This window comes from Ictidomys tridecemlineatus, chromosome 6 (genome assembly GCF_052094955.1).
Source record: "Ictidomys tridecemlineatus isolate mIctTri1 chromosome 6, mIctTri1.hap1, whole genome shotgun sequence".
NCBI classification, from domain to species: Eukaryota; Metazoa; Chordata; class Mammalia; order Rodentia; family Sciuridae; genus Ictidomys; species Ictidomys tridecemlineatus.
Window position 1 is genome coordinate 6,405,558 of NC_135482.1, and position 27,257 is coordinate 6,432,814.

At 52.8% G+C, this 27,257-nt stretch overlaps 1 protein-coding gene across 1 annotated transcript; it reads right to left on the reverse strand.

The window, feature by feature from the left end:
* Nucleotides 1-101: 101 nt before the first annotated feature.
* Csdc2 (cold shock domain containing C2) lies at nt 102-11,781 on the reverse strand. The gene is made up of 4 exons (XM_078052675.1): nt 11,624-11,781; nt 3,407-3,705; nt 2,308-2,430; nt 102-1,785 (listed from the first exon to the last, which is right to left on the reverse strand). Exons 2-4 carry the CDS (start codon nt 3,580-3,582, stop codon nt 1,623-1,625), a joined length of 462 nt encoding a protein of 153 aa, XP_077908801.1. The 5' UTR covers nt 3,583-3,705; nt 11,624-11,781; the 3' UTR covers nt 102-1,622.
* Between the last annotated feature and the right edge of the window lie 15,476 nt (nt 11,782-27,257).

Below are 27,257 nucleotides of genomic sequence, written 5' to 3' on the forward strand. Positions count from 1 at the left end.
ACCTGCCCGGGTCACCCAGGAAGTGTGATACACTGAAGCCCCAAAGTTGGGTACGTCCTCCCCCAGGGAACCTGCAGGACAAAGGCAGCTCTGGGCCAGTGTAGGTCACAGTCGAGAGTTTATTGCCAGTGTTAGGAAGGATGGGCAGTCCGTGGCTGGGGTCTTGGGAGGACTTCTGACTGGGGCCTGGAGGACCCAAGAATGGGGAGGAGAGCTGCTGCCCACTGCCCCCCAGGCAGCCCCAGGGCACCTAGAAAGGGGGTCTGCTTACAGGAGGGAAGCCTGGCAGGCAAGGAGTCCTGTACCAACAGGGCCTCGGCCAAGAGGGCCACAGGTCCTTATCCTCAGGGACAGGCCTTGCCAGAGAAGCCTAGCTCAGAGGGGGTGTCAGGCTGGCCCTGTCCACTGTTGGGGCTGGCCAGCGCCCCCAGCAGCTCTGGGTTCCCTGCCTCTGGAGTGGGCACCGGGCAGGGGTGAGAAGCAGATGTCCCGCTGACCTCTCGCCTGGGTTTTAGGCACCTACACGGCCACTCACTGATCCCCTCATCTGGGTATTCGAGCCCCCAGTTTTATTTGCAGAGTGGGTCTCCTAATGGCCGCTGTCCTGACGGGCCCTCCCTTGAGCCTGTGACCCCTTTTATGCCACTTTATGTATGCGCTCTCTAGAAGGAGGTGTGGTGGGCAGGGCCTGCCTGGTCTCTTAGGCCAGGCCACCTCTGACAGACACACACATCTTAGTCCCATAGGGACTCCAAGCCTGGACAGGATGAGGACCACCTTGGCTAGGGGCCTGACAGGGACCTGTGGAAAGGGGGTCTGGCCTGGGTTTGCAAGGCCCATGGTCTCCCAGGCTGAGGGCCATCTTTCGGGGGCCTGGCCAGGCCTGGCCTGAGGGGACTCATCAGTCCATCAGCAAGTCCTCAGCAGCTGTCATGGCTGGGCCCAGGGCTGAGCATCTAGAGTTTGGGAGTCAGGATACAGGGGATGGCTCCATCCAAGCTGAGGAGCTGTGTCCCCACTCCTTGCCTTGAGGGGCTCAGAGCCACTGTCAGGCCGAGGGGGGCCTGGCCAGTGAGACAAGAACCCCTTTCTGGAGCTCCTCTTCCCCTGCTGGAGCTAGAGGCTCCCGGAAAGCACTCACCTGCCTGGCTTCTGAGGGAAAGGGGCCAGACCATGGCAGAGACCCCCAGCCCAGGGCAGGAGGCAGGAGCACAAGCAGAGTCTGCCCAGGACCAGGGCTGGGGCCCAGCAGGGCTGTGGGCAGCAGTGAGGGGAGCAAGCTCTTAAGAGAGGGGTCCCCTGAGTCCCTGTGAGCCTGAGGCAGGCTCACAGAAGCTCAGTCAACACGTGAACAGCGGACAGGGGGCAAGAGGGCGGGGTGTGCGCTGCAGGGAGGAGGGAGGAGGGGCAGGCCAAGGCAGGGCTGGCAGCCTCCCCTCCATCCGGCTCCTGGCTGGCTCACACAACAGTCACGGGTCACGGGTGGGTAGAGGCACACACTCACGGCCACGAGCACAGACAGACAGATGGACGTGCACACTGAGGCCGCCCAGGGCTGGTCAGCAGCACTGTGGGGGCACAGGGCCCGCTGCTGCCCGCCTTCCCGGTGTGGCTGCCTCTGCCTAGGAGCCCACGACCTGGCCAGACCACGTCTCATGGGGGGTGTGGGGGGCCAGCTGGGTGAGCACCACCTCCACGGCCTGGAACTTCTGGTTCTTGGGTGGGATGGGGCACATCTTGTAGGTCACCTCGTCGCCTTCCACGGGCACATACTCTCCCTCAATGCTGGTGAATAGGAGAGGGGCGTCAGCCCAAGAGCAGGCCCCTCTCCGGACGCCACTGTGGCCTGGGTGCAAGGCAGCCTGGCCCCAGCCTAGAGAGGCCAAGGAGCCTGGGCCAATGGCCTAGCAAAGTCTCGTCTCTCTCTCTGTGAAACAGGAATCCGACATAGTTCCTTCTCTGGGAGTTGAGGGTGAAAGATCACAGGGGGTGTCTCCGAGATCCTCCATCATGGCATTAGGGGTAGGTGCGGACAGGCCGAGACCCACCTCTCCCCATCATTACGTACCAAAGGCCCCTTCCCGGCTGAGGCCCGGGAGCTGGTCCAGCCCCTCGGGTCCCCACAAGGCTGCAACAGGCTCCCAGGGCTCCCGGGGCTCTGAGGTCTGCATGCCCCCTCCCCCCAGCCCCAGCTGCCTCCTTCCACACACCCCCAGCCCCACCCAAGAGGGACACAGACCTCGCCAGCCTAAGGGGAAGCGGGAGAGGCCCCTCTGAGCCAGGAACAAGGAGGTGAAGGGAACTCACTCAGATACATGCACGAAGATGTCCTCCGATCCATTCTCGGGGGTGATGAAGCCGTGGCCCTGCGAGCGTGAGAACTGCTTACAGACGCCCTTGAACACAGGGCCGGCCGAGGCCCGGGCTGTCCTGGGGATAGGGTAGGGGGATTAGAGCTGCGGCCTGGGGAGACCCCTCTGGAACCCCACCCTCCCTGGGCCCTGCCTGTGAAGCTGGCCTCAGGGCTGTGGGAACACAGAATGCTGCTCATTCAACTTCACATCATTCCCATTTGACTGAGACCCAGAGAGGGAAACTGACTCTCCCAGGGTAGCACAGCAAGAGGGTCTCCTGACTCCTTGCCAGTGCCCCCTGTCTACACAGCACCCTCCCCTCCTTGTTTGGGCTTAAATGGGTTCCTGTTGTAAGAACCTGATGAAGAACGTCCAGCCCTGGCTTGAGTACCTCCCCACGAGGGAACTCGCGCTCCTGAAGCTGCTGTCACCCACGCGTTCCTCACTCATTTTCACTTGCCATTTGCTAAGCATCGGCTCTGTGCCCGGACTTGGGTCTGACACAGGACAGTCAACATTGCCACAGAAAACAAACAATCGGAAAACACCCTTCGGCCAAGCCAAGTCTGCGACCCTGTGGGTCTCACAACCCCCCACTGCGACCCTCATGGCCTCATCCAGTGACCTGCTCCACAGGGCCAGCCTGCCCACCCCTCCCGAAAGGCGAGCCCCGTGCGGCTCCGCCTTCCCGGGCCACCGAGCCCTTCTTCACCAGGTTCACCTTCCCAACCCTGCGAGCAGGCCCTCGTCCCTGGGCCTGGGTTCTCCTTGCCCATCCCTGCCAGGCGTCGATGGTGGGGGACAGGGCCCCCAGACTGTGAGCCACTGCGAATGGGGCTCTTGTCGGGGCTCTTGTCTCACTCATCCCTGGTCCCTGGTCAGGAGCTCAGTACATTTTTGTGGGATGAAGGAATAAACATGGAAGCTACTGGAAGCTCCAAACACAGCTTCTCCATCCTCAGGTGAGGACAGTGGGTGATAGAGCATGGGAATGGGTGGGGTCAGCCCCGTCCTGAGGGAAGACCAGGGACTGAGCCAGGAGCCATACTCACGCTGAATATGTCCTCGTCCGTTTGGTCGGCAGAGGGCTGGGCAGGTCCCGAGAAGCGACTCCGCCTCGTTCCCAGACCCTGCTGCCCTCCCTGTGGAAAGGGAAGGTAGGCCAGACAGGGGACTTGGGGGAGTGGAGTGGGGGCACCACAGGAGGCGACGTGGGCTCCGATGTCATGGTGGGGCCAGCAGGAGAGCCTGGTGGGCTCTGTGGCTCGGGGGCCGGTGAAGGGTTTGGGCGTCCTTGCGGGCAGGGCCCGGCCTGGCCCTGCTCGGTGGCCTTGCCAGCCACAGGCTCCGTCTGCAAGGGAGAGAGGGAGGCATGGGTGAGTACTGCGGGGTACGCTCTGCATGCTGGGGACAGCTCTGCGCGCTGGGCACGAGGAGGGAGGGCGGTTCCCGCCTGCCGCTCCTGCAGCATGGCCTCAGCCTCTCAGGCCTCTCAGCCTCTCTGTCCACCAGGAGGACACAGCGGTCATGTCAGAGTTGGGTGCAGCTCAGGGGTAAACCACACGCTCAGCCTGTGTGGGGCCCTGGGTTCCACCTCAGCACCAAACAAACAAATGCCATGTAGCCCCAAGTGCTTCAGCTTGCAGTCCAGGCTTCTAACCCAGGGGCTGGGGAGGTGGAATGCAGGGTGGCCAAGATGTGAATTGTGTTTCAAGTTCACAGCTCTAGGTTCAAACCCCAACTCGGTCACCTACAACTTGGTGATCTTAAGCATGACCTCTGCAGACCCACATGGTGGCCAGGGGTGCGGGCTCCAGACCTGACAGCACGGGTTTGAATCCACCTACCTGCTCTGGGGCCTTGATCGACACTCTTGACCTTTTGCATCATTTGCTCTAAAATTTGGGTATAGGTTGCTTCTTACTTCATAGAAAGGTTACTCTGAGGGTTAAATACATGCCTAAAACCGGACCACACTTGCCTAGCAAGCACAAGGCCCTGGGGTTGATCCTCAGCACTGCAGGGGACCGCGGGGGGGGGGTGGGGGGGTGGGGAAAGGGGGAGAGAGCGAGAGAGGGAGAGGGGGAGAGGGGGAGAGAGGGAGAGAGAGAGAACAAGACCAGTGCACCATGAGCTCTTGGGAATGTGGGCTATTTTTCCTTAGCCCAGTTTCAGCCTCTCAAAATGAGGCTGAAGGGCTGGGGGTGTAGCTTAGTGAAGAGCGCTTGCCCAGCATGTGAAGCCCTAAGCTCCATCTCTAGTACAGCAGCAAAGAAGAGGAAGAAGCAAAACGAGGTCAATAGTGTCATGTGAGGATATGGAGGATGAAATGATGCGTGTGGGCCAGTGCCTGGCATCCTGAGAGACCCAATGCACCCATATTGTCAATGCAAATTAATAGAAGTCCCCAGTCAACAGCTGGTGCCTAGATGACCTTGAGAAAACCCACCCTGTGTGTTTCTCTACTGAGGAAAAGGGTCAAGAAGTCCTGGAACCCAACTAAAGCTGCTGAAGAACCCAGGGAGGGAGAAGCACTTGCCCAGTTGAGCCGGGCGGCCTGGGCCCAGGAGAGCTCTCGCAGGCTCCTTATCAGCTGTTGATCCTGGTGGCATTCCATTGGCCTCTGTTTCTGATAACGCCTGCCTCACCCCCTCTGAGGCTGTGGTGGGTCTTGGCTATGGCTTCTCAGGAGTTCAGAGTCCAAGGGCAGGAAGACACCACCTAGCAGGGCTCCAGAGCCTAGGAGCCACTGGTCCACCCTGTTACTGCAGCATGTCCCCTGGCTTCTGCCCCAAATCACACAGCAAGTGAGAATTTTCTGGGCCAAGATGGTGAGCTGGCTCTGCATCCCTGGAGGTGGAGGTGGGGAAGAACCCTCCCGCCTCCCACGCTCTCCCCATGCAGCCGGGGAGGGCTGTGGGGCACTCAGCTTGGAGCTTACTCCAGGAGTTAGGGGGCTGGGCTTGGCATTTTCATCCCCATTTTATTTTTTTATTTTTCAAATTGATTGATTGCTGCTGCAAATGCATGCTAGGCACGCACTCAACCACCAAGCTATGCCCCAGCTCCTCATCCTTTTTTTTTTTTTTTTTTTTTTGGTGGCGCTGAGGATTGAACCCATGGCCTCCTGTGTGTGAAGCAAGCACTCTACCAACTGAGCTATGTTATTGTTATTTTTTGAGACAGGATCTCACTACGTATGTGCCCAGGCTGGCCTAGAACGCCTAGGCTCAAGCAGTCCTCCTGCCTGGGTAAAATATACTTTCCCCCCACTTTTTGAAGTGCTGAGGATCAAACCCAGGGTTGACCTAGCTCACACATGCTAGGCAAGCACTTTACCACTGAGTCACACCCCAGCCATGTGCCCCTTAGAAGAAAAAAGGGCTAGGGATGAAGCCTAGGGATAGGGCGCCTGCCTGGTGCCTGGCATGCATGAGGCTCTGGGTGACATCCCCAGCACCGCAAAAAAAAAAAAAAAGAAAAAAAGAAGTAAGGAGAAAAGTGAAAAAAGAGAGAGAGAAGCAACCACACAAAAACTTTCAGCCAATGGGGCTGGGATGGTGGCTCAGGGGTAGAGCACTTGCCTAGTGCCTGTGAGGCACTGGGTTCGATCCTCAGCACCACGTAAACAAAAATAAATAACATAAAGATATCGTGTCCACCTACAACTTAAAAACAAATTCATTTCATAGCAACTCTATTAAAAAAAAGTCAAAAAATAGAAACAACCCAAATGTCCACCAACAGATGAACAAACTGAGGTACAGCCTTATAGAAGGACATCGCTGGGCCGTGAAAAGACCCGAAGTAGCAATTCCCACCACACCGCAACACAGGTGAACCCTGAACACGGGTCGCCAGGCGGAAGAAGCCTTTACAAAGCCCACACATTGCCTGATTCCATTTACATGCAATGACCAGAAGAGGGGCTGTGGGAGGGGCCAGGGCAGAGATTTTTTGTGTGTTTTGTGGTGCTGTAGATGGAGCCCAAGGCTTCGTGAACACCAGGCAGGCCCTCGACCTCGGAGCCACACCCCGGCCCCAATCTCACACATTAAGCAGGTGGATTGTAAGGCCTATAAATAATATCTCAACAAAACTGTTACCAAAAAAAAAAAAAAAAAGACAGGCAGCAAGCTTCCCCAAAATGCCCCATCTGGGGAGGCACTAGGTGCCAGGCCTTCCTTGGACAGCCTACCCCACCTGGGCGAAGGCTGGCAGGTGGTGAGGACAGAAGCCTGCCTCGGGCTCTCTGGGAAGCAGGGCATCCAGGCCTCCCCGCTGCAGTTTTCCCAGGCCTGGAGTTGTGCTTGGCAGTGACAGCCGGTGATGGGAAGTCCTGGGGGGGATGGGGGAGGGGGACAGAGTCCAGCGGTTACCAGGGAGACGCAGGCACTGAGCAGGGGACTGCTGAGCCAACCAGATGCCCATTGCTCCCAGGTCAGCCAGGTGACCACCACTCCAGACTCCACATTAAGTAGGCAGTGGGAAGGGTAAAGTGAGGACAGCCTCCCTGCCTCCTCTCCCAGGGTGGGGGCTAGAAGCAGCTGAGACCAGTGGGGGCGGGGATAGAAGAGCCACAGAAGCCCTTTCCCAGGAGAAGGTAGGAGGCACTTCGGGGCATAGCTGCGGGCAGCTTCCACCATGCAGAGAGCCAAGGCCCTACAGCCTGCCCCTCCCACCAGCCTCCTCTCTCCGTCCAAGAAAAGGAACTGTGTCTTGAGGATGGACGGGATGGACAGGGTTCGCTCCTCCCAGGCGGGCTGTTTTAGGTTTGGAGGTGCTGTGGGGGCACAGGGGCCCAGCTGGCCTTTCACTCTTACCCTCCTTGGGACTTGCCCACTGCTGGGTCCCTGCCCCTCATACCTTCAGTTTCTTTCTCTCTTTTTGGGGGGGCTCTGGGGATTGAACCCAGGCCTGTGCATAGTAGGCAAGCGCTCCACCAACTACAGCCCAGCCTGAAGTTTCTTTTTATTCAATTCCTGCTGCAGGCCTCTGACCCCATTTTGCAGACAAGGAAACAGAGGCTCAGAGAGATTCAGTCACTCAGTCAGGGCCACCATGTCTGAGCCAGGACTTAGGCCAGGACAAGCTGACCGGGGGGGCCTTACAGTGGGGAGTCAGGAGCCCTGTGAGAGGCCCCATGATGCTGTGGACTTGCTGTGTGACCTTGGAGAGGGCTCTGGACTGGGAGGAGCTGCTCAACACCCAGCAGCCTGGGAGGTGAGGGAGATGGGGTGGGGACACAGAGCAAGCTTCCATTCAGACCCCGTCTCCAGAGGGTCACGGTCAAAGAGGACAGGGGAAATGCTGAAGGGTTTGCTGTCCCAATGCCTCCCACTGTACAGGGCTGTAAGGGACTGATTTCTGTTCTGAAACCTTCCACTCGCCCTGAAAGGCTAAATTACAATTGTTTCCATTTTATACATGAGGCAGCTGAGGCTCCCAGAGGTTAAATGACTCACCCACAGTCACACAGGTAAGCAGGCCGGTGACAGAGCCCAGAACTGTCAGATGGAGAGCCAGTGTTCTACCTATGAGGATCAGTTCTGTTCCTGGTTCAGCCGGGTTGAGGCTGGAATTTTCCCAAAAAGAACTTTCCCTGAGAAACTAAAGGCAAAAATAAACTCCCCTAAGAGCAGAGAGACAGAGACTTGCTTCAACTCCAGGAAAGGCCATCCCTAGAGGGATCTGGTGTCTGTTCGGGGGCTTTGGTGTCTGGAATAATTCCCTTCAGAATCAGCTCCTGGCAGCAGGGGGGCTGCCCAGGCTGGATGGGCCTCTGCAGCACTTGCTCAGCGACCCTCCCTTCCGGTCTCAGTGTCCTCATCAGGACACCTGCTCAGGGCAGAGCCGGGGCCATGTCCCTGTGGGAGGGTATCTCCCAGGCCACAGGCTTTGGTTCTGACCCTCCAGTCAAGCTGGTCTTCACTGCCCTGCATGAAAGCCAAACTCCAAGGGACCCTGATCTACCAGTGGGGGGTCCAGGGATACAAAAACAAAACATCAGGCCTATTTGGAGATGACCCAGGTGTGATGCAGTGTCATAGAGCCATGGCACTCTGAATGGTGACTCAGCCCTGGCAGCAGGTGACCATAGCCAGCTGGGGCTCTGCTCTAGTTCTCAACTCCCCTCCAAAAGAATGGAGCAGAAATGGTTGCTATGGTCCTTCCCCACCAGGGGAGCTGGGGGAGAGCAAACCCAATGCTGTGTAGACTAGCACATGTGGGACTAGCACATGTCCCTCTCTGGGCTTCAGCTTTATCTCTAGCTACATGAATCATGGCTGTTCCAGATGATTGAAGAAGGTCAGTCCACCTCTCCTCTGAGGTTGTCAAAAATATACATAAGGGGGCTGGGTTGTGGCTCAGCGGTAGAGCGCGCATCTCACATGTGCAGGACCCTGGGTTCGATCCTCAGCACCACGTAAACAAAAATAAATGAGTGAAATAAATAAATACACACACACACATATAAGGGGCAGACCCCAAGGTGACATTTCCTAACCAGTGTCCTATATTCCAATAAAAAAAAATATTTACACATACACCTGTAACTGAAATAAAACGAAGTACCAGGCACCGTGACAAACATGTGGAAGACAGCTCTGCCCTTGGAGAGCCCCAGTTCAGTGTGGAAAATGGGCACATGATTCGAGTTTGGCATAGGAAGTCCTGCTACCACCTAACGGCTATAGCCACCTGCCAAGCCCTGCACCCCAACCTACGCAAAGACTGCCGTCAGCACACTCGGGATCCAGAGGAGTGAAAGAGGCTCCCTGAGGTCCCACGGCAGGTCAAGAGTACCTTTTCTGCATCCTGGAGATGTCTGGGGGCAAAGTACAGAAAGGCCCTGGGCAGGAGGGGGAGCAGGGGTGTGGAAAAGCTGGGGAGCCAGGACTGGGGTTCTATTTCTGGCATTGCGCTGACTCAGACCTTGACCTTGGGTGAGTCACTCACCAACTCTGCCACACTTAAAAACAATTCCCCCAATAAAAACATCCCCGCCCCAAACCCCCATCATGGGGGAGCAGATGGAGAGGAATGGGTACAGCTGCTTAAAAATAGAAAGGACGGGGAACATGAGGATGGCAATGGAAGGGCTTGCTGAATGCTGGGGGCTTTGTCACCCTATAGGATGACAATATAACCTTGGGACCACCAGACAGAAGCTGAAACTTGTCTGGCTGCTCCCTTCCCCCAGCCTCCCAGACACTCCTTAAAATACCAGTGTCAAAGCTGCTCCTGCAGCTGGAGTTGACCTAATTAAACCTGGTTCCTCCCCCCACAGCGTGTATATGTGTGTGTGTGTGTGTGTGTGTGTGTGTGTGTGTGTACACACAGGGTGCTTGTGCCTGGTATGCACAGAGGGCTGCCTCAGCCAATGCTAGTGCTTAATGACTTGAGTGTCCACTTGCCCTGCCCCTGTCTGAGCCCTGGCTGTCTTGGGCCACTGTGTTTAAGGCCTTTGGGCTTCTTTGGCAGGGATAGTGTTGGGAACCTTTAGGACCACACCAGGAGAGCACTTCACATCCCTGCTCCACCTCCGCCTGGCTGTGTGGTCCTAGGCAAGTCACTTTCCCATTCTGAGCCCCCTAGAAAGAGGAACAGACTAATCAAAGTCACACAGAGTGGCTGAGCTTGAATGAAAATCAGTGAGACCCCAGAGCCTGGAGATGTCCAGTGTGCTCTGTCCCCCACACTCCAGGCCTATCATTTCACTGGCTTTGAGGCAGAGGAAGAGCCCCCCACGTTGCTGGGCAGCATGGACATCGATATCTGAACTGCCCAAGCACCCCTCCACAAGGCTCTCAGTCTTGGCTACCAAGGTTGTGACTAGTGGACGTGACCCGCTCAGCCAAGCTCAGAGCGCCCTCTGCCGGGTGCCGCCCTGAGGGTGTCCTGGACTGATGGATGTCCCCTCTCCACCACCCATCAGTGTGGTTTCTCCAGGGTCCCTAGAGGCCCCCTGACCAGCAAGCATCCATGAACATTGTCCAGCCATCTCTTCCAGGCCTGGTGTAAATGTCTGTGGCCAAGACTGTCCTGTGGCCCTCCCAGCCCCCTGAGCTTCCAGTTCCTATTTGCACCTTGCACCTTTTATTTGTTATTATTTTAAATTTTTTGGAGGTAGGGCATACAAATCAGAATAGGCAAATAATGAAAGGACTTCAGGGAGATGGTGGGGGGCAAGGCTGGGAAGAGGAAACGTTCAGAATTTGGAGGCCCAGAAGCATCTGGGATGGAGTCAGGTTTGGGAAGAACGCTCCCCCCTCCCCAGGGCAGAAAGCCCCCTCCTGGAGGGCATCAGGCGAGTGGTGCCAGGCTCTCAGAGAGGTTGCCCACCCCCACCGGGTGCACTTCCTCCTCCCCTCCCCCAGGCTGCCACACAGCAGTTCACCCTCTGTATTTATTATTGTTCTCTCTGGTCTCCCTCCTCTCCCCGGGAAGAACCCGCAGGCTGGCAGCCTGGCAGGACCTGCTGCCCCCCCCCCCCCCGTGGGTGCCAGCCAGCATCGCCCCTGTCTCCACCCGGCCTCCTCATGTCAGGGCCAGGCCACTCAGGGGTCAGCTGCCAGCCAAGGCCACCCTGACTCCCAGCATCCATCCCACAGCAGCAGTGTCCCTGCAGGTCCTGGCTTATCACCCTGCCCTGGGGGAGTGGGGCTGTGCCCAACAAGGGGGGGGGCCAGAGGGAGCCCAGCAGGCTGGGGAGAGGCAGGGACGCTCGGTGGGGTGGCTCCAAGGTGAAAATGACAAGGAGCCACCTCTCCAAGCCAATTAACACCGCTATCCCCATCCACAAGGGGGAAAACAGAGTCCCGAGGAAACAGCTGCTCCGGGCGCCACAGTCTGCTGGTCCCCGACGGTCCCTCCCAGTCCCAGCCCAGATTCCAGGGGCAGAGACCGGGGATGCTCCCAGCAGCACTCGCCTTTGGCATCCGCACGGCGCCCTGTGGTTTCCCCGCCACCGGCTCCCTCCCGGGTCCCCAGACCGAGGCCGTGGCAGGGTAGGGACCGGCCGCCTCTGCCTCCGGGGCCACACCGAGCCCCGACAGGCGCACGCCGACCGGGGAGCCGCTCCGCCTCGGCTCCCCTGGGGGTCCAGCGGAGGGGGGGCGGGAGGGGCGCCGTCGCCGCGGCCCCCGGCCTCCTCCCGCCGCCGAGCCGGGCGGGCGCAGCCCCCTCCCGCGGGTCCCCGCGCCCCCCGCCCGGTCCCCGCCGGAGCCGCCGTTCCCAGCGCAGGTGCCCTCGCCGTCCGCCCTTACCTCTCCCAGCGCGGGGTCCGGGCGCTCGGCCTGGGGCGGAGCTGGCGGGGGACGGTCCCGCGGCTGTGCGAGTGCGAGGCGCCGCGGAGCGCGCCGCGGCCCCCCACTCACTCCCGCACGCCTCCCGCTGACGTCAGGGGAGCGGCGGGAGGGGCCGGTGGGAATTTGTATCCCGGCTTAAAGGGACACCCGGCTTTGTCGCCTCCGACCCAGACACCACCCCCCGAGCCAGGCACCGCCGGGGAGTGACTTAGCTGCGTCTCAGCCTAAAGCTTCTTGTTTGGGAAGTGGCTTTTATGGCTGGGCCGCCGTGTAATTTGCCTGTCAGGGCAGCCGCTGAGGAACGCGGCGAGGAAGAGCTGGGGACCGCGCTGCCGACGCTTTCCTGGCAATTAGAGCCAGGGGTGGGGTGCGCGGGGCTGCGTCCGGAGAAGGGAGGCCCGGCAGAGGGGAGGCCCTCTGGGGGCAAGCCAAGTTCCCAGGGACTCCCAGACGTTCCTCTGTCTGGATGCTCCTGCCCTCCATCTGCACCCACATGGCCCTCCGCTTGTCCCCTGGCTTGACTGTGGGATGCCCTGCCCTGGAGTGGAGAATGTGGGCAAGTCACGGGAAGGCGTCTTTTTGGCACACAGCCGGCCCTGGAGATGGTCTATGGAATTGCACTGAAGAGGACCCTAAGGGAGTAAAGACCTAGCTTCTCCCCCCCACACACCCACACAACACACACACACACACACACACACACACACACACACACACACACACACACAGAGGGGACTGATCCAGTCCAGGCACAGCACCCTGCTGGACAGCTGCCTGCTCCTAAAGGAAGCCCAGGGCCCACATCAGACAAGAGCCAGTTTTGAATTTCAGCCCCACAGTGTGTCCCTGGCCAAACCCCTTATCATTCTGAGTCTCCCCTGAGGATTGTTGGGGCCAAAATGCAACAACATCTGTGAGCCCAGGGCCTGGGTGGAGGAGGCCTCCACAATGGGGCCTCTGCCTCCTCCCATCCTTTCCCCTCAGTCTTGGCTTGGAAAGAAGTCCTTCCCTGCTGGTGCCTTAGTACCACTGGGCAGGCGACATTTTCTTTTTTTCTCTCGGTCCTGAGGATTGAACGCTGGGGTGCTCAACCACTAAGCTATATCCCCAGCCCTTTTTCCCCCATCTTTTATTCTAAGACAGGGTCTGCAAAAATTAATTAATTAAGAAGGAAGCCAGGTGTGGTGGCACACACCTGTAATCCCAGCTACTCCGGAGGCTGAGGCAGGAGGATTGTAAATTTGAGGCAGCCTGGGCAATTTAGCTGTAATTTGTCTCAAAATCAAATAAAAAGGGCTGGGAATGTAGCTCAGTGGTAAAGCTCCCCAGAGTCCAATCCCCAGCTCTACAAAAATAAATAAATAAATAATAATAAATAAGAAGGAGGTGGGAGTGGAAAGAGAAACAACTATGAAAATTAAAAGTGGTTAATAAAATAGCTGTGTAAGAAGCACTAAAGCTGTCCTACCTGTGAGGTAATGTGTTTCACCCTCACATCACCCAATAATTTTATTCTTGTCTCTTTTTTCTTTTTCTTTCTTTCTTTCTTTTCTTTGTTTCTTTTTTTTTTTTTGGTACTGAAGACTGAACCAAGGGGTGCTTTACCACTGAGCAACACCCCCAGCCTTTTTTATTTTATTTTGATACAGGGTCTTCATAAATTGATGAGGGTCTCACCAAGTTGCGCAGGCTGACCTCTAACTTGAGATCCTCCTGCCTCAGCCTCCTGAGAGCTGGAATTACAGGTGTGTGCCATCAGACACGACTCAATGATTTATTTTGTCTGTTTTGTTTTGTGACGCTGGGGATGGAACCCAGGGCCTTATGCATGCAAGGCAAGCACTCTACCCATTGAGCTATATCCCCAGCCCCTCAAAGATTTATTTTCGTCATCCTTATTTTACAGGAAGAAAGGGGGTCAGTGAGGAGGAAGGTCTTGCCTGTGTCATTCAGATGGTTAGAAAGGTATTTGGACCCAGGGGCATAAAGCACCAGCCACACTTCCCTACCCTTCCAGAACCTCTCAGAACAATGAGACTCAGTTCCTGACGGTCAAGAGGCAGGCCCAGCCTTCTGACTTCATCCCGGCCCTGACGGAAGATCTCCACGGAGGAAGGCCCCTCCTCACCTCAGATCCTCTGCTCTCCTCTTTGTCTTCCTCAGTTCTCAAAATGCCCTCCCGGCACCCCTCGCCTGCTTCTGGTAGCAGCTCCGTGAGGCTCGCCTGGATGAGGAGACCGGCTTGGAGCCCTCTTGGGGTCACAGGGCTCCTAGGTGTCTGACAGGACACCAGCCTGCCCTCGTGAAGAAGGGCTGGGGCCACAGTGGACACCTGTCCCCTCTGCTGGAACTGCCTCCCTGCTGTCACCTGGGAACTCATTCCCCTCTCCATCTGCAGGACCCCTGTCCCCGCCTGGCCCATCGGAACCAGTGTCAGTGCCTGGGCGGGAATGTCAGTGCCGAGGCGGGCTCTCCTCCCAGTCACCTTGACCTTTTGATGGCTGAGCCAGGGGCCAGCAGCCAGGGGTGCCAAGGAGGACTTCTCTAAGCTCCAAGTGACAAGAAGGAGCCAGCCTTGGCAGAGAACAGAGACATATTACAGTGGGGAGAGGCCTGGGGGTGTGCATGTTGGCACTGCAGAGCGGGAGGCTGGCGTGGCAGGACAGGGGAGGGGAGGGAGAGGAAGGACACGGGCTCGGAGGCCAGGAGGCTGCGAAGGCCAGTTCTGAGGAGGCTGAGGCCTGGCTCGCTGCAGAGGAGGCCAGGGCCAGGGCTGAGGACCTTAGTCCCTCCCTTGGCATCCAGTTTCTTTCCCCGAGGCCCCTCCTGACTGCCAGCATGGGCGCAGGGCCACCAGCAGCCGGGTGCAGTGAATGGAGGAGGCTGGGCCTCAGTGAAGTGGTGTGATGATTATCCCCCGCAGCCGAGGGCACAGCTGTTCATTCAGGAAATGAGCAGCCGGCACCACCCACCCACCCACCAGTCGCTGAGTAACAAAGAAATCGTCTGCTTGAAACCAGGGGCTCCGCGTGGAGGCTATTTTTGTGAAAAGCTGAGAATTTAAAAACTCATCTCCTCAAAAGCCTCCCTCCCCGTGGAGATGCTGAGAGGTGGCTAGAGCCCAACAGCCCCTGAGTCCTGTTGACTCTAGGGGAGTTGAAGTTGCCCCTCTTGTTACCTACCCTCAGCCCACTCACAGGGGCCAGGCCTGAACTGCCACAGCCTTGAGGCCACGTAGCTCTTTATAGTACACAGACTCCTAAAACACTGCTGTCACTTGACAGATGACGAAGAAGCTCAGACACAGAGGGGTTAAGACACTTGCTCAGCATCACACAGCTCATACGGAAATGCAAAAGGTTCTGGTTTCATTACACCCTTGCTCTTTCGGCTATGCCACAGTGCCTTTGAAGTGTTTTCTCATCCCTGGACATTTGCCTTCTTGACCCTAGAACTTGTCTCCAGCCTGTACTACATTTTTGCCCAGCAAATTAGGTAGCCCTTTCTTCCTCCTCCACCAGTGTCTTCTCCAGTCCAACCACTACTACCAGGTCTCTTTCTTTCAGAGAGCTCATTTGTTCGTGCACACAGACGTTCAGCAAATTTCGGTTAATTACCTGCTCTGTGCCAGTTGATCTAGGCTCTGGGAATCCATCAGTGGACCAAGAAGTTGAGCTCCTTGAGTTCACAAGGGTCACATCTCCTCTAGAGAGAAATGTCTGATCACAAATGATCAAAACCAACTGGGAAAGACGGCAGAATCCGTGGAGCTGAGTCCACCTACTGAGATGTGGGCTGGGGACCTCTCTAAGGGGCCCTGAAACTGAGCCCACAGGGTGATGGAAGCAGCCTTGTGTAAACCAGGGGCAGAGTGTCTCCTGAAGAGGGGGCGGACAGGCAGGTGCCCAGGCGGGGAGCATCTGCACACTCCGGTAACTTAAGGCTGCAGATGTGTTCAGAGCCTGGAGTAGGAGCGGGCAGGGCCACCCTCTGGGGGACTCGGGGCTTGGTGAGAGGGCTACTTCTCATCTGAAAGGAGGGGAAGGTGAGCCTTGTTCCTGCCTCCGGACAACACAACTGGCACCCGACAGGGCCCCTCTGAATGACTGGGTGCTCACGTCCAGGGTACTGATCAACGCAGGCAGGAGGGTTGGGGAGCCTGGCTGGTGGGAGACCCTCCTTTGGCAGCTGGTGCTAGGGTTCCTTCGGGGTCAAGGAGGAGCTCTCTGGGATGCAGCAGGGGGGACCCTGGCCCTCAGCTGGCCTCCCAGCTCCCTGCCCTGAGGTCCTGGGCTGGCAGCCAGTCTGACCCCAGAGCCGGGCTGGCTGTGAACCAAACCTCAGGCAAGCATCTGTCCCTGCGTGCACTCTGGGCGGCGGTCTCCGGTCTTCACAAGGACAAGGGTCACCTCCAGCCTCGCCTTATGGACAAGGCCTTCCAGGATGCTTGGCCAAGGCGGCAGCCCTGGTTGCCATCACGTTACCTTCAGGACCTTTCTCAGGAGTGGTGTGAGGGAGGCTCTTGTATGTGTGTGCCGCTCGTCTGTCCCCGCACGACAGCCGTGCCTAGAACGGGGCTCACACCCAGTGGCCCCCGCCTAACGGTGGGGGACCTTGAACTTTACTTCCAGCTCATTCCAGAGCAGAGAACCATGTCCTGGGCACACTCTGCTTGGGCCCTTCCTTGATCTCTCCAGGTGGCACTGAAGCTGCACCTTTGCCTCCGTGGAGGGACATTTTGAAAATGCTCAAAGAAGCTGGGTGCAGTGGCACTTGCCTGTGGTACCAGCTACTTGGGAGGCTGTGGTGAGACCAGCCTGGGTAACATAGTGGGACCCCGTAACAAATTTTTAAAATAATAATAATAATAATAAAAAAACAGGGCCCAGCCAGGTGCAGTGGCCCACACCTGTAATCCCAGTGGCTCTGGAGGCTGAGGCAGGAGGATCAAAAGTTTAAAGCCAGCTTCAGCAATGGCGAGGAGCTAAACAACTCAGTGAGACCCTGCCTCTAAATAAAATATGAAATAGGGCTTGGGATGTGGCTCAGTGGTTGAGTGCCCACTTTTTTTTTGTACCTGGTACAAAAAAAAAAAAAAAAAGGGTCCAAATGAGAAAAGTTCCCAAAAGTATTCAGACAGACAGTCCAGAGCTCAGCCCAGCTCTGCAGAGCCTCCATTCCTGCTCACCTGGAAAGTTTTTTTTTTTTTTTAAAGAGAGAGTGAGAGAGGAGAGAGAGAGAGAATTTTTAATATTTATTTTTTAGTTCTCGGCGGACACAACATCTTTGTTGGTATGTGGTGCTGAGGATCGAACCCGGGCCGCACGCATGCCAGGCGAGCGCGCTACCGCTTGAGCCACATCCCCAGCCCCGGAAAGTTTTGTTTTATCTGAATTCAATCCAGGGTTGCTTTATCATTGAACCATATCCCCAGCCCTTTTTATTTTTTATTTTGAGACAGGCTCTCATGAAGTTGCTGAGGCTGGCTTTGAACTGTGATCCTCCTGCCTCAGCCTCCAGAGCCACTGTGATTACAGACCTGTGCCACACTCCTGGCTTTGCCTGGAAAAATTTTGAGAACATCTGGGCCCACGCCTAGTGAGTTTCCACATGGTCAGCAAGAATGTTTTTCTCTCCGGGTGCAGTGGCACACACCTGTAATCCCAGTGGCTTGGGGGCTAAGGCAAGAGAATCATGAGTTCAGGGCTGGGGATGTGGCTCAAGCGGTAGCGCGCTCGCTTAGCATGCGTGCGGCCCGGGTTCGATCCTCAGCACCACATACCAGCAAAGATGTTGTGTCCGCCGAGAACTAAAAAATAAATATTAAAAAATTCTCTCTCTATCTCTCTCTCTCCTCTCTCACTCTCTCTTAAAAAAAAAAAAAAGAATCATGAGTTCAAAGCCACCCTCAGCAACTTAGCAAGGCACTTAAACAACTCTGTCTATAAAGGGATGGGGATGTGGCTCAGTGGTTAAACCCCTCTGGGTTCAACTCCCAGTACCAAAGAAAGAAAAAAGAAAAAAAAAAGACTATTTTCTCTTTGCCTTGTCTGCTAAAAGGCTCCTACCCCTGGCAGGTCTGCAGGGCTAGGCCTGGCTGAGGGCTACTCTGCTCTTTTCCTCCCTCATCCATTTGATCATCCGGAAAATCTTTGCCCGGGTTTGATGTGTACCTGGTACTTTTCTAGGTGCTAGAAAATGAACAGTGAAGAGAACAGACACAATCCCTGTGGAGCTGACAGTCAGGCAGGGGGCGGGAGGCCAGAACACAACCTAACAATTACCCTGTGTCACACCAGAGGCAATAAACGCTTAGGAAGGAGGGCTTTTGAGCTGTTTTACTGGCATAAGTAGTAGAAAAAATGGGGCAGTAGTTGGAGGGAAAGGGGCCAAGGGAGGCTTTTTTATTTTTTAGTTGCTGATGGACTTTATTTTTATGTGGTGCTGAGAATCGAACCCAGTGCCTCACACATCCTAGGCAGGCAATCTACCTCTGAGCCACATCCCCAGGCCAAGGGAGGCTTTTTTTAAAATGAAAAAGACTTCATCATTTTAATCTACATTTTATTCACTTGTGATCATGTCACATATTCCTCCAGATGGGGGTCCAAGGATGTCCCCCAAAAGGAAGAAGGGGATCTCAAGATGGCCCTGAAGATTCTTGACTTACACTTCAGGAAGAAATTTCAGAACGTGTCCAAACAACAAAGATTTGTTCAGGCCACCGAGGATCAGAGCAGACACACTCTAAGGAGAAAAAGGGTGGTGCTTGAGGGGGATGTGCTTTGGGGTTCCAGGCTCATCCTTAAAAGTGAATAGGAGGGCTGGGGATGTGGCTCAAGCGGTAGCGCGCTCGCCTGGCATGCGTGCGGCCCGGGTTCGATCCTCAGCACCACATACCAACAAAGATGTTGTGTCCGCCGAGAACTAAAAAATAAATATTAAAAATTCAAAAAAAAAAAGTGAATAGGAAGAGCTAGAGTTGTGGCTCAGTGGCAGAGTGCCTGCCTAGCATGGGTGAGGCACTGGGTTTGATTCTCAGCACCACATAAAAATAAATAAAATAAAGGTCCATTGACAACTAAAAAAAAAATATTAAAAAAAAAAAAAAAAGCGAACAGGAGAACCAGGTGTAGTAGCACACACCTGTGATCCCAGTGGCTCTGGAGGCTGAAAGAGGAGGATCAAAGCCAGCCTCAGCAATTTAGCGAGGCCCTAAGCAATTCAGCAAGACCCTGTCTCAAATAAAATATAACAAAGGGTTGGGGATGTGGCTCAGTGGTTAAGAGCCCCTGGGTTCAAGCCCCTGGGTTTAATTCCTGGTACAAAAAAAAAAAAAAAATGTGAATAGGAGAAGTCCATGGGGGTGACCTTAGTCTTGTCAGCTCAGATTTCTTAAGGATGGGGCACAAGGCCTGTCATGTGGTCTGGTCTTCCAGAAATCATCCAGTTGACATCATTGGTTGACATCATCCAGTCCATAGGTAACATGGAATACACTCATATCATTATTCTCTAACAATATTTCCCCTTGGGTTTACTTATTTATTTATTAAATATGTTCTTAATCGTTGTTGGACCTTTATTGTATTCATTTATTCATAAGCCATGCTGAGAATCAAATCCAGTACTTCACACATGCTAGGCAAGTGCTCTGCCACTAGGCCACAACCCCAGCCCCCCCTTGGGGTTATTAAGTCTGAAAAAAAATATGTTCTGTAAGGTAGCAATGAATCACCTGGGCTCATAATACTCTTAAGATTTATAGGCCTTTTAGGAATTTATGTCTACAGGAAAACAGGCTTGGGAAATAAAGGTGAGGATGTTCACGGAGCTTCTTAGGCTTAAAGTTACAAGTTTCCAAGCCGGGCCTGATGGCACACACCTGTAAACCCAATGGCTTGGGAGGCTGAGGCAGGAGGATCCTGGGTTCAAAGCCAGCCTCAGCAAAAGCAAGGTGCTAAGCAACTCAGTGTGCCCCTTTCTCTAAACACAGAAGAGGGGGGGTGTGTGGCTCAGTGGCTGAGTGCCCCTGAGTTCAACAGCTAGTACCAAAAAGAAGAAGGAGGAGGAGGAGGAGGAGGAGGAGGAGGAGGAGGAGGAGGAGGAAAACAAACAAACACACACCAAAAAAAAAATAAAAAAGGGATGGAGATATGTCTCAGTGACAAAGTGCTCTGGGTTCAATCCCCATTACAAATAATAATAATAATAAAAGTCTTTGATCTGCATCCTGTCATCTCAAGGACTTAGGAGGCTGAGGCAGTAGGATCCAAAATTCAAGGCCAGCCTGGGTAATTCACTGAGACCCTGTCTCAAAAAAAAAAAAAAAGTGGGGGCTGTGGATGTGGCTCAGTGTGTAAAGCCCTGGCTTCAATCCCTGGTACTCGCCCCCACATACAAATAAATAAATAAAAATGATAAAGCTCTAGTTTCTTTTCCCTTCCCTGTGAACCTTCCTTCTAGCTGTCCTTATTTCTTTGATCCTACCTCATTCCCATGAGCCCAAACACCAAAGCTTCCAAGGGGCATTTGGTAGAAAATTGTCCCTCCTACCCCACCCTCATTCCCACCCCTTAGCCACTGGAGACCCCAATGTCACCGGTTTCTTTCATACCCTTTCAGAGCTATTTTGTGCATAAACCAACATAAATATCATCTTCCTCCCTTTTTGACACACACAGGGGTGTGGCTCTGCGGTAGAGCACGGGCCTAGGTGCCCAGCCCTGGGCTCCATCCCCGGGTGGCCGCCCACCACCCGCTCCCTACCTCGCTGTTTGGATTTCACAACATCCCAAAGGTCCTTCTGTCACAGGACACAAAGGGCATCTCGCCCTTTTCCACGGCTTCGTGGTTTTCTGTCATTTGACACATACGACGCTTCTCTTAGCAGCCCTCCACCGCAGGTCAGTCCTTTGAGATCCTTTCTGTTACCACCCCCCTTCTGCAGAGAGGCGACAGGCCCTCAGAGGTCCCTGGGCTCCGGGTGCTGAGCTCGTGCGCGGTGGCGTGGGAGCGCCCTGCCCTTTGCCGCTGCCCCCGACTGTCCCTCGGCCTTGATTAGTTCCCCCGGTTCCTCCCTCACTCCTTTACCCACAGCAATTTTTTTGTTTTTCTTTTGTCCATTCCAATAGCACGGATTTACAAGCCCTGGCCATGGGCCAGCCCAGAGGACAGGGAGGGACAGGAGAGAGAAGCCTTTTGCTGCCATGGAGCTTGCAGACGGAGGCGTTGGTGTGTTTTGAAAGCTACCTCGAACCTTCCACGGAGCGACGTGGAGAATTAGTAAAGAGGCCCGGAACCTCGTTCTTACTAATGAGTAAACCATGGTGCCAACAAATCATTGTGTCGATCCTGTGAGCTGAATGCCACAAAAGACGACAGGAATCCCAAGCTCTGCAGTGTGGCCTCCACCCGGGCTGGCCCTCCTCCAGTTTCCCATCCAGCCGCTGGCTACAGTCCTCAGGCCTTGTTTCCTCCCCTCTGTCTCCCAAGTCCTCCATCCATCCCACCGCTGAAGATGGACTCTGCCCAACCAAGCTCTCCCTGGCTACCAGCCTTGCTCCGTCTTCTCTTGCTGGGGCCACATTCTCTCTTCTCCCTGCTCTTCCCGCCTCCAGCCCTTTCCCATCCACTGTCCACCCAGCTGAAGTGTCACTGTTTGAACCTGCTAAGGCTTCTCTGCCTCCCTCAGGCAATGTCTTGGCAGCACAGCTGCAAGTTAGGATCCTTCCGTGGGCTCTGGAGTCCCAGCTCTGCCTCTCATTAGCTGTGCTACCTTGAATGACCTACTGAACCTCTCTTTGCCTTAGATAAGCAAAAGGAAATCATAAGTGAGAATGGTATAAATGAGATGATGATGATGATAGCTCCTGCCTTAAAACAAAACAAAACAAAACTTTTTAATCAGACAAATTAAGAGTGAAGGAGTTGTAGTCATGAAACAAACACTGACAGCTGCTTTTATCCTTAGAACCTTGATCTTAAGCTTTCAAAATGAACTTAAATAGGCATTTTAAATTTATTTTCTTTAAAACTTGGTCTTCTCTTTTAATTATTATTTTCTTTATTAAATAAGGTGAAACAGATTTGAATTTTCTACACAGTCCTTAGAAAGACACTTTGATGCTAATTAAAAGCTATCCATCATAACGAATACATAAAAGCTACAAAAATATTTGTTGGGAATTAAACACATATACCTGCTGGACAGTGCTAAATGTTAAGATGAAGCATAAAAGGTGATGGTTGCAACACTTACATGGTTGGGAGACGGATGACATTTCCTGAGTTATATATTTTGGGGTGTAAATTATAATCAGATTGTTCTTTGTTCATGGAGCTGCAGTTACTGGACTTCTGTTGCTCAGGATTGGCTTGTTGGTCAGGAGTCCATGCTTCATTGTGCATTCCTGGCTCCAGCACCTCAGGTGCTTCTGCTTCCTCTTCTCCACCTAGTTCTACATTGTCTTCCTCAGAACCATTAAGGGTTTTTCCAAGCTGAAGGGTTTCCATAGTTCTCTGGGTCTCTGAGACCCCTGATTCAATTCTACTATTAAGCTGCACTTCTACTGATATAGTAGCTCCTACCTTATTCAGCTGCTAGGAAAATAACAGTATAGACAGTCCCTGACTTACGATGGTTTGATTTATGATTTTCCAATTTAAGATGATGCAAAAGTGTACTGGTGCAACATTCTGTTTTTCACTTCCAGTACAGTATTCAATAAACCGCCTGAGAGCTGGGCATGGTGACGCTTGCCTGTAATCCCAGCTACTCGAGAGGCTGAAGCAGGAGGATCACTTTGAGCCTAGGAATTGGAGATCAGCTTAGGTAACATAGTGAGACTCTGTCTCAAAAATAGCCAGGTGTGGTGGCGCAAGCCTGTAATCCCAGCAGCTCCAGAGGCTGAGGCAGGAGGATTGTGAGGTCAAGGCCAGCCTTAGCAACTTAGCAAGAGCCTAAGCAACTCAGTGAGACCCTGTCTCTAAATGAAATACAAAAAAAGGCTGGGGATGTGCCTGAGTGGTTGAGTGTCCCTGAGTTCAATCCTCAGTATCAATCAATCAATCAATCAATCAATAGGGCTGGGGATGTAACTCAGGGTTAGGGTGCTTACTTACCATACACAAGGCCCTGGGATGATTACTCATACCATAGGGCTCAGTGGTTAAGTATACTTGGATTCAAGCCCTGGTACCAAAAAAAAAAAAAAAAAAAAATGTAGGCTAGGCTGTCTAAGCCATGATGGATGTTCAGCAGGCCAGATGTATTAAATGCATTTTTTTTTTCATTTTTTTAAGAGAGAATAAGAGGAGAGAGAGAGAGAGAGAGAGAGAGAGAGAGAGAGAGAGAGAGAGAGAGAGAGAGAGTTTTTTTTTTTTAATATTTATTTTTTAGTTCTCGGCGGACACAACATCTTTGTTGGTATGTGGTGCTGAGGATCGAACCCGGGCCGCACGCATACCAGGCGAGCGCGCTACCGCTTGAGCCACATCCCCAGCCCCCTTAAATGCATTTTTTTAAAAATATTTTTTAGTTGTCAATGGACCTTTATTTTGTTTATTTAAATGTGGTGCTGAGAATCAAACCCAGTGCCTGATACATGCTAGGCAAGCGTTCTGCCACTGAGCCACAATCCCAGCTCTTTTTTTTTTTTTAGTTGTAGTTGAACACAATACCTTTATTTATTTATTTATTTATTTATTTTTATGTGGGGCTGAGGATCAAACCCAGGGCCTCGCACGTGCTAGGTGGGTGCTCTGTCACTGAGCCACAACCCCAGGCCCTTATATGCATTTTGATTTATTATATTTTCAACTTACATTGAGTTTATCAGGATGTACCCCCAGGGTAAGTCAAAGAGCATCTGTACATGTACAGCTTTTAAGCAGTGCCTGTCAGCTAGGTGTGGCAGCACACGCCTGTAATCCCAGTAACTCTAGGGTAAAGCAGGAGGATCACAAGATCTAGACCAGCATGATCCTCAAAATAAGAAAGTGCCAGGAGTGTAGCTCAGTGGTAGAGCACCTCTTCCTTCTCCTCTTCATCTTTTATTTTTTAGTTTATTTTTATTTATTTATTTATTTGGTGGTGCTGGGGATTGAACCCAGGGCCTTTGTGCATGTGAGGCAAGTGCTCTACCAACTGAGATATACCTCCAGCCCTATTTTTTTTTTATACTGGGAATTGAATCCAGAGTGCTTAACCACTGAGGACATCCCCACCCTTCTTATTTTTGAGACAGGGTCTTGCTAGGTTCCTCAGGACTTCACTAAATTGCTGAGGCTGCCTTTGAACTTTTTTTTCTGGGGGAGAGTTACCAAGGATTGAACTCAGGGGCACTCAACCACTGAGTCACATCCCCAGCCCTATTTTGTATTTTATTTAGAGACAGAGTCTCACTGAGTTGCTTAGTACCTTATCCTTGCTGAGGATGGCTGGTTTTAAACTTTTGATCCTCCTGCCACAGCCTCCCTAGCCACTGGGTTTACAGGCATGCACCACCACATCCTGCTTCTTCTTCTTATTTTGGTGCTAGGCATTGAACCAGGGTCTTGCAAATGCTAAGCATGCCTTCTACCACTGAACTACATCCCTAGTTCTAAAATATTTTTGATTACCTGGAATAACAAACCCTGCCCCCAAACCCAACCACTCTGAGCTGAAGCTGGGCTCAGGCTCCTGCTTTTCTTCCTGTTTGGACTTCCATCAGCTGGGCAGGACGGTAGGATGAATAAGTGAATGAATAAATGAGAGAGGCATTACATTTGGGTTCTGATGGGAGACTAGGAGCTTTCCAGGTAAAGAAGAGGTAATTGAGGGCTGGGGATGTAGCTCAGTGGCAGAGCATTTACATAGTATGATTAAGGTCCAGGCTCTTATCTCCAGTTTAAAAAAAAAAAAAAAGTAGTGATTGAGGCTGGAGATGGGTTGCCTCATCGACGGCAATGGAGGTTCCCTATTCCTTGAGTTCAGAGGGAGATGATGCTAAAGAGGAATGCTGGGTTCATTAGAATTCTTTTTTGGGGGATGTACTGGGGATTGAACCTAGGGGCACATTACCACTGAGCTAATTCCCCAGCTCTTTTTATTTTTTTATTTTGAGACAGGGCCCTGCTAAGTTGCTTAGGTCCTCAATAAGTTGCTGAGGCTGGTTTTGAACTTGAGATCCTCCTGTTTCAGCCTCCTGAATCATTGCAATTACAGGCATGTACCACCCACCAGCTAGTTCCATATCTGTGTGGGAAAAAGAGATTCCTGGTGGGTAGGCTTTTGTGATAGTGTGGCAATTATTTGCAGAAAAGACTGAGGTCAGAGTGGGGTGTGTTCTAAGTTACAGCAGTGAGAAGGCCTGAACCAAAGCAGTGGCAGTGAGAAAGAAATAAAGAAGCAGCAAATGAGATTTTTTAAAAAAATATTTATTTTCAGTTGGACACAATACCTTTATTTCACTTATTTATGTTCATGTGGTGCTGAGGATCGAACCCAGGGTCTCACAAGTTCGAGGCGAGCGCTCTGCCACTGAGCCACAACCCCAGCCCCAAGCAAATGAGATATCTGAGAGAAAGAATTAATATTAATCTACGTTCTTTATTGAATGCCTCCTAGGGATTATGTTAAGGGATTGTGGAAATAAAAAGAACAGAAATAGCATTTATTCTTGTCTTTAAGTAGTTCAAATCCTAGTAGAAGCAGACCAACCTACAAACAAAATATAGATGTAGTGAAAGCCATATTCAGTAGCACTGCAGCCAGTCTCATTGAGAAATCTCTGTGCTTGGGAAATCAGCAAATTCATTGATGGAAATTGTCTTTTCAAGTATTCCCAAAGATATTTTTTTAATATTTATTTTTTATTTATGGGTGGACACAATATCTTTATTTTATTTTTACGTGGTACTAAGGATCAAACCCAGAGCCTCACACATACAGCGCTCTACCTCTGAGCCACAACCCCAACCCCAGCCCTCCAAAGACCTTTTTTGTACTCGGGTTTGAGCCTAGAGAAATTGGGCTTTGAGGTATATCCCTAGCCATTTTTAGTTTTTATATTTAAAGAGAGTTTTGCTAAGTTGCCCAAGCTGCCCTCAAACTCACCATCTCCCACCTCAGCTTCCTGAGTTGTGGTGCTGGAGATTGAACCCAGGGCCTTGCGCATGTGAGGCAAGCACTCTTTCCATGAGCTATATCCTCAGCTCTGGACTTATTCTTAATTCAATGGAATGCTACTGAGGTGGGTTTTTTTTTTTTTGTGTGTGTGTGTGTGTGTGTGTGTGTTTGTTTGTTTTTGTTTTTTGACCCTCTACACTGACCTCCATCCTCAGGCCTTTTTATTTTTGAGACAGGGTCCTGATAAGTCTTGTGGGTTTTATTTTGTCCCAATTTATTAGCATTTATTTATTTACACAGTAATGAGGATAGAACCTAGGGACTTAAACATGCTAGGCAAGCACTTTATTACTGAGCTACATCCTCTGCCCCTATTAGTTTTTAGTTTTTTTTTTTTTTTAAGAGAGAATCTTTCTTTCTTTCTTCTTTCTCTTTTTTCTTTCTTTCTTCTTTCTTTCCTTCCCTTCTCCTTCCTTCCTTCCTTCCTTCCTTCCTTCCTTCCTTCCTTCCTTCCTTCCTTCCTTCCCTCCTTCCCTCCTTCTTTCCTTCCTTCCTTCCTTTTTTATGTGGTGCTGAGAATCTAACCCGCCCATGCTAGGCGACCGCTCTACCGCTGAGCCACAATCCCAGCCCCCACTCCTATTAGTTTTAAATTTAGGTATAGTCTGTCTCCCATTAAATGCAAAGTTTTTTTTTTTTTTTTCGGGGGGTGGGGTGACTACCGGGGATTGAACTCAGGAGCATTAGACCATTGAACTCGTGATACTCCTGCCTCAGCCTCCCTAGCTGCTGGGATATCACAGGTGTGCGCCACCGCGCCAGGCTAAATGAGAAGATCTTATTATTAATATTAGGAGACTTTAAAAAACTTTTTGTTATACATGTACACAATATCTTTACTTTGTTTATTTTTATGTGGTGCTGAGAATCAAACCCAATGCCTCACATGTGAGAGGCAAGGGCTCTGCCACTGAGCCACAACCCCAGCTCTAAATGCAAAGATCTTAAGTGTTGGGTTCGCTGAGTTTTGGCAATTGTATTCATCATGGTTACCACCACCTAAAAGAAGACCCAGAACATTTCTATCGTCCCAGTAAAGTTCCTAGTGCCCCTTTCTCGGCAACTCCCCGAATACAACTCAAGAGTACCGAAGGGTTTTCAGCATGATGTTTGTGATTTGAAAGGATCGCACCAGATGCGGAGCAGAAAACCGCTAGAGACCTGGAAGGAAGGTACTGCAGTCCAGTCCAAGAGCGCCACTCACCGGCCTGGAGAGCTTGCAGGTCGCCTAGCAACCGGAAAGCGCTCCGCCCCGGGGTGACCGCTCCGCAGCTGAGGGAGGCCCCGCCTCTTCCATCTCCAGGCCCCGCCCCCTCAAGAGCCTGTAGTAGCCCCGCCCTCTCAAGAGCCTGTAGTAGCTCCGCCCCGCGCCAGGGGGCGGGCGGAGCCTTCTTATTGGTCGTCTTTTCGGAAGTGACG

Coding starts and splice junctions, on each gene's coding strand:
- Csdc2 (XM_078052675.1), bottom strand. CDS start 3,582: ATGACATCGGAGCCCACGTCGCCTCCTGTGGTGCCCCCACTCCACTCC. Junction 2,431..3,406: donor CGGACGAGGACATATTCAGC/GTGAGTATGGCT, acceptor CCCTATCCCCAG/GACAGCCCGGGCCTCGGCCG. Junction 1,786..2,307: donor ATCTTCGTGCATGTATCTGA/GTGAGTTCCCTT, acceptor CCTATTCACCAG/CATTGAGGGAGAGTATGTGC.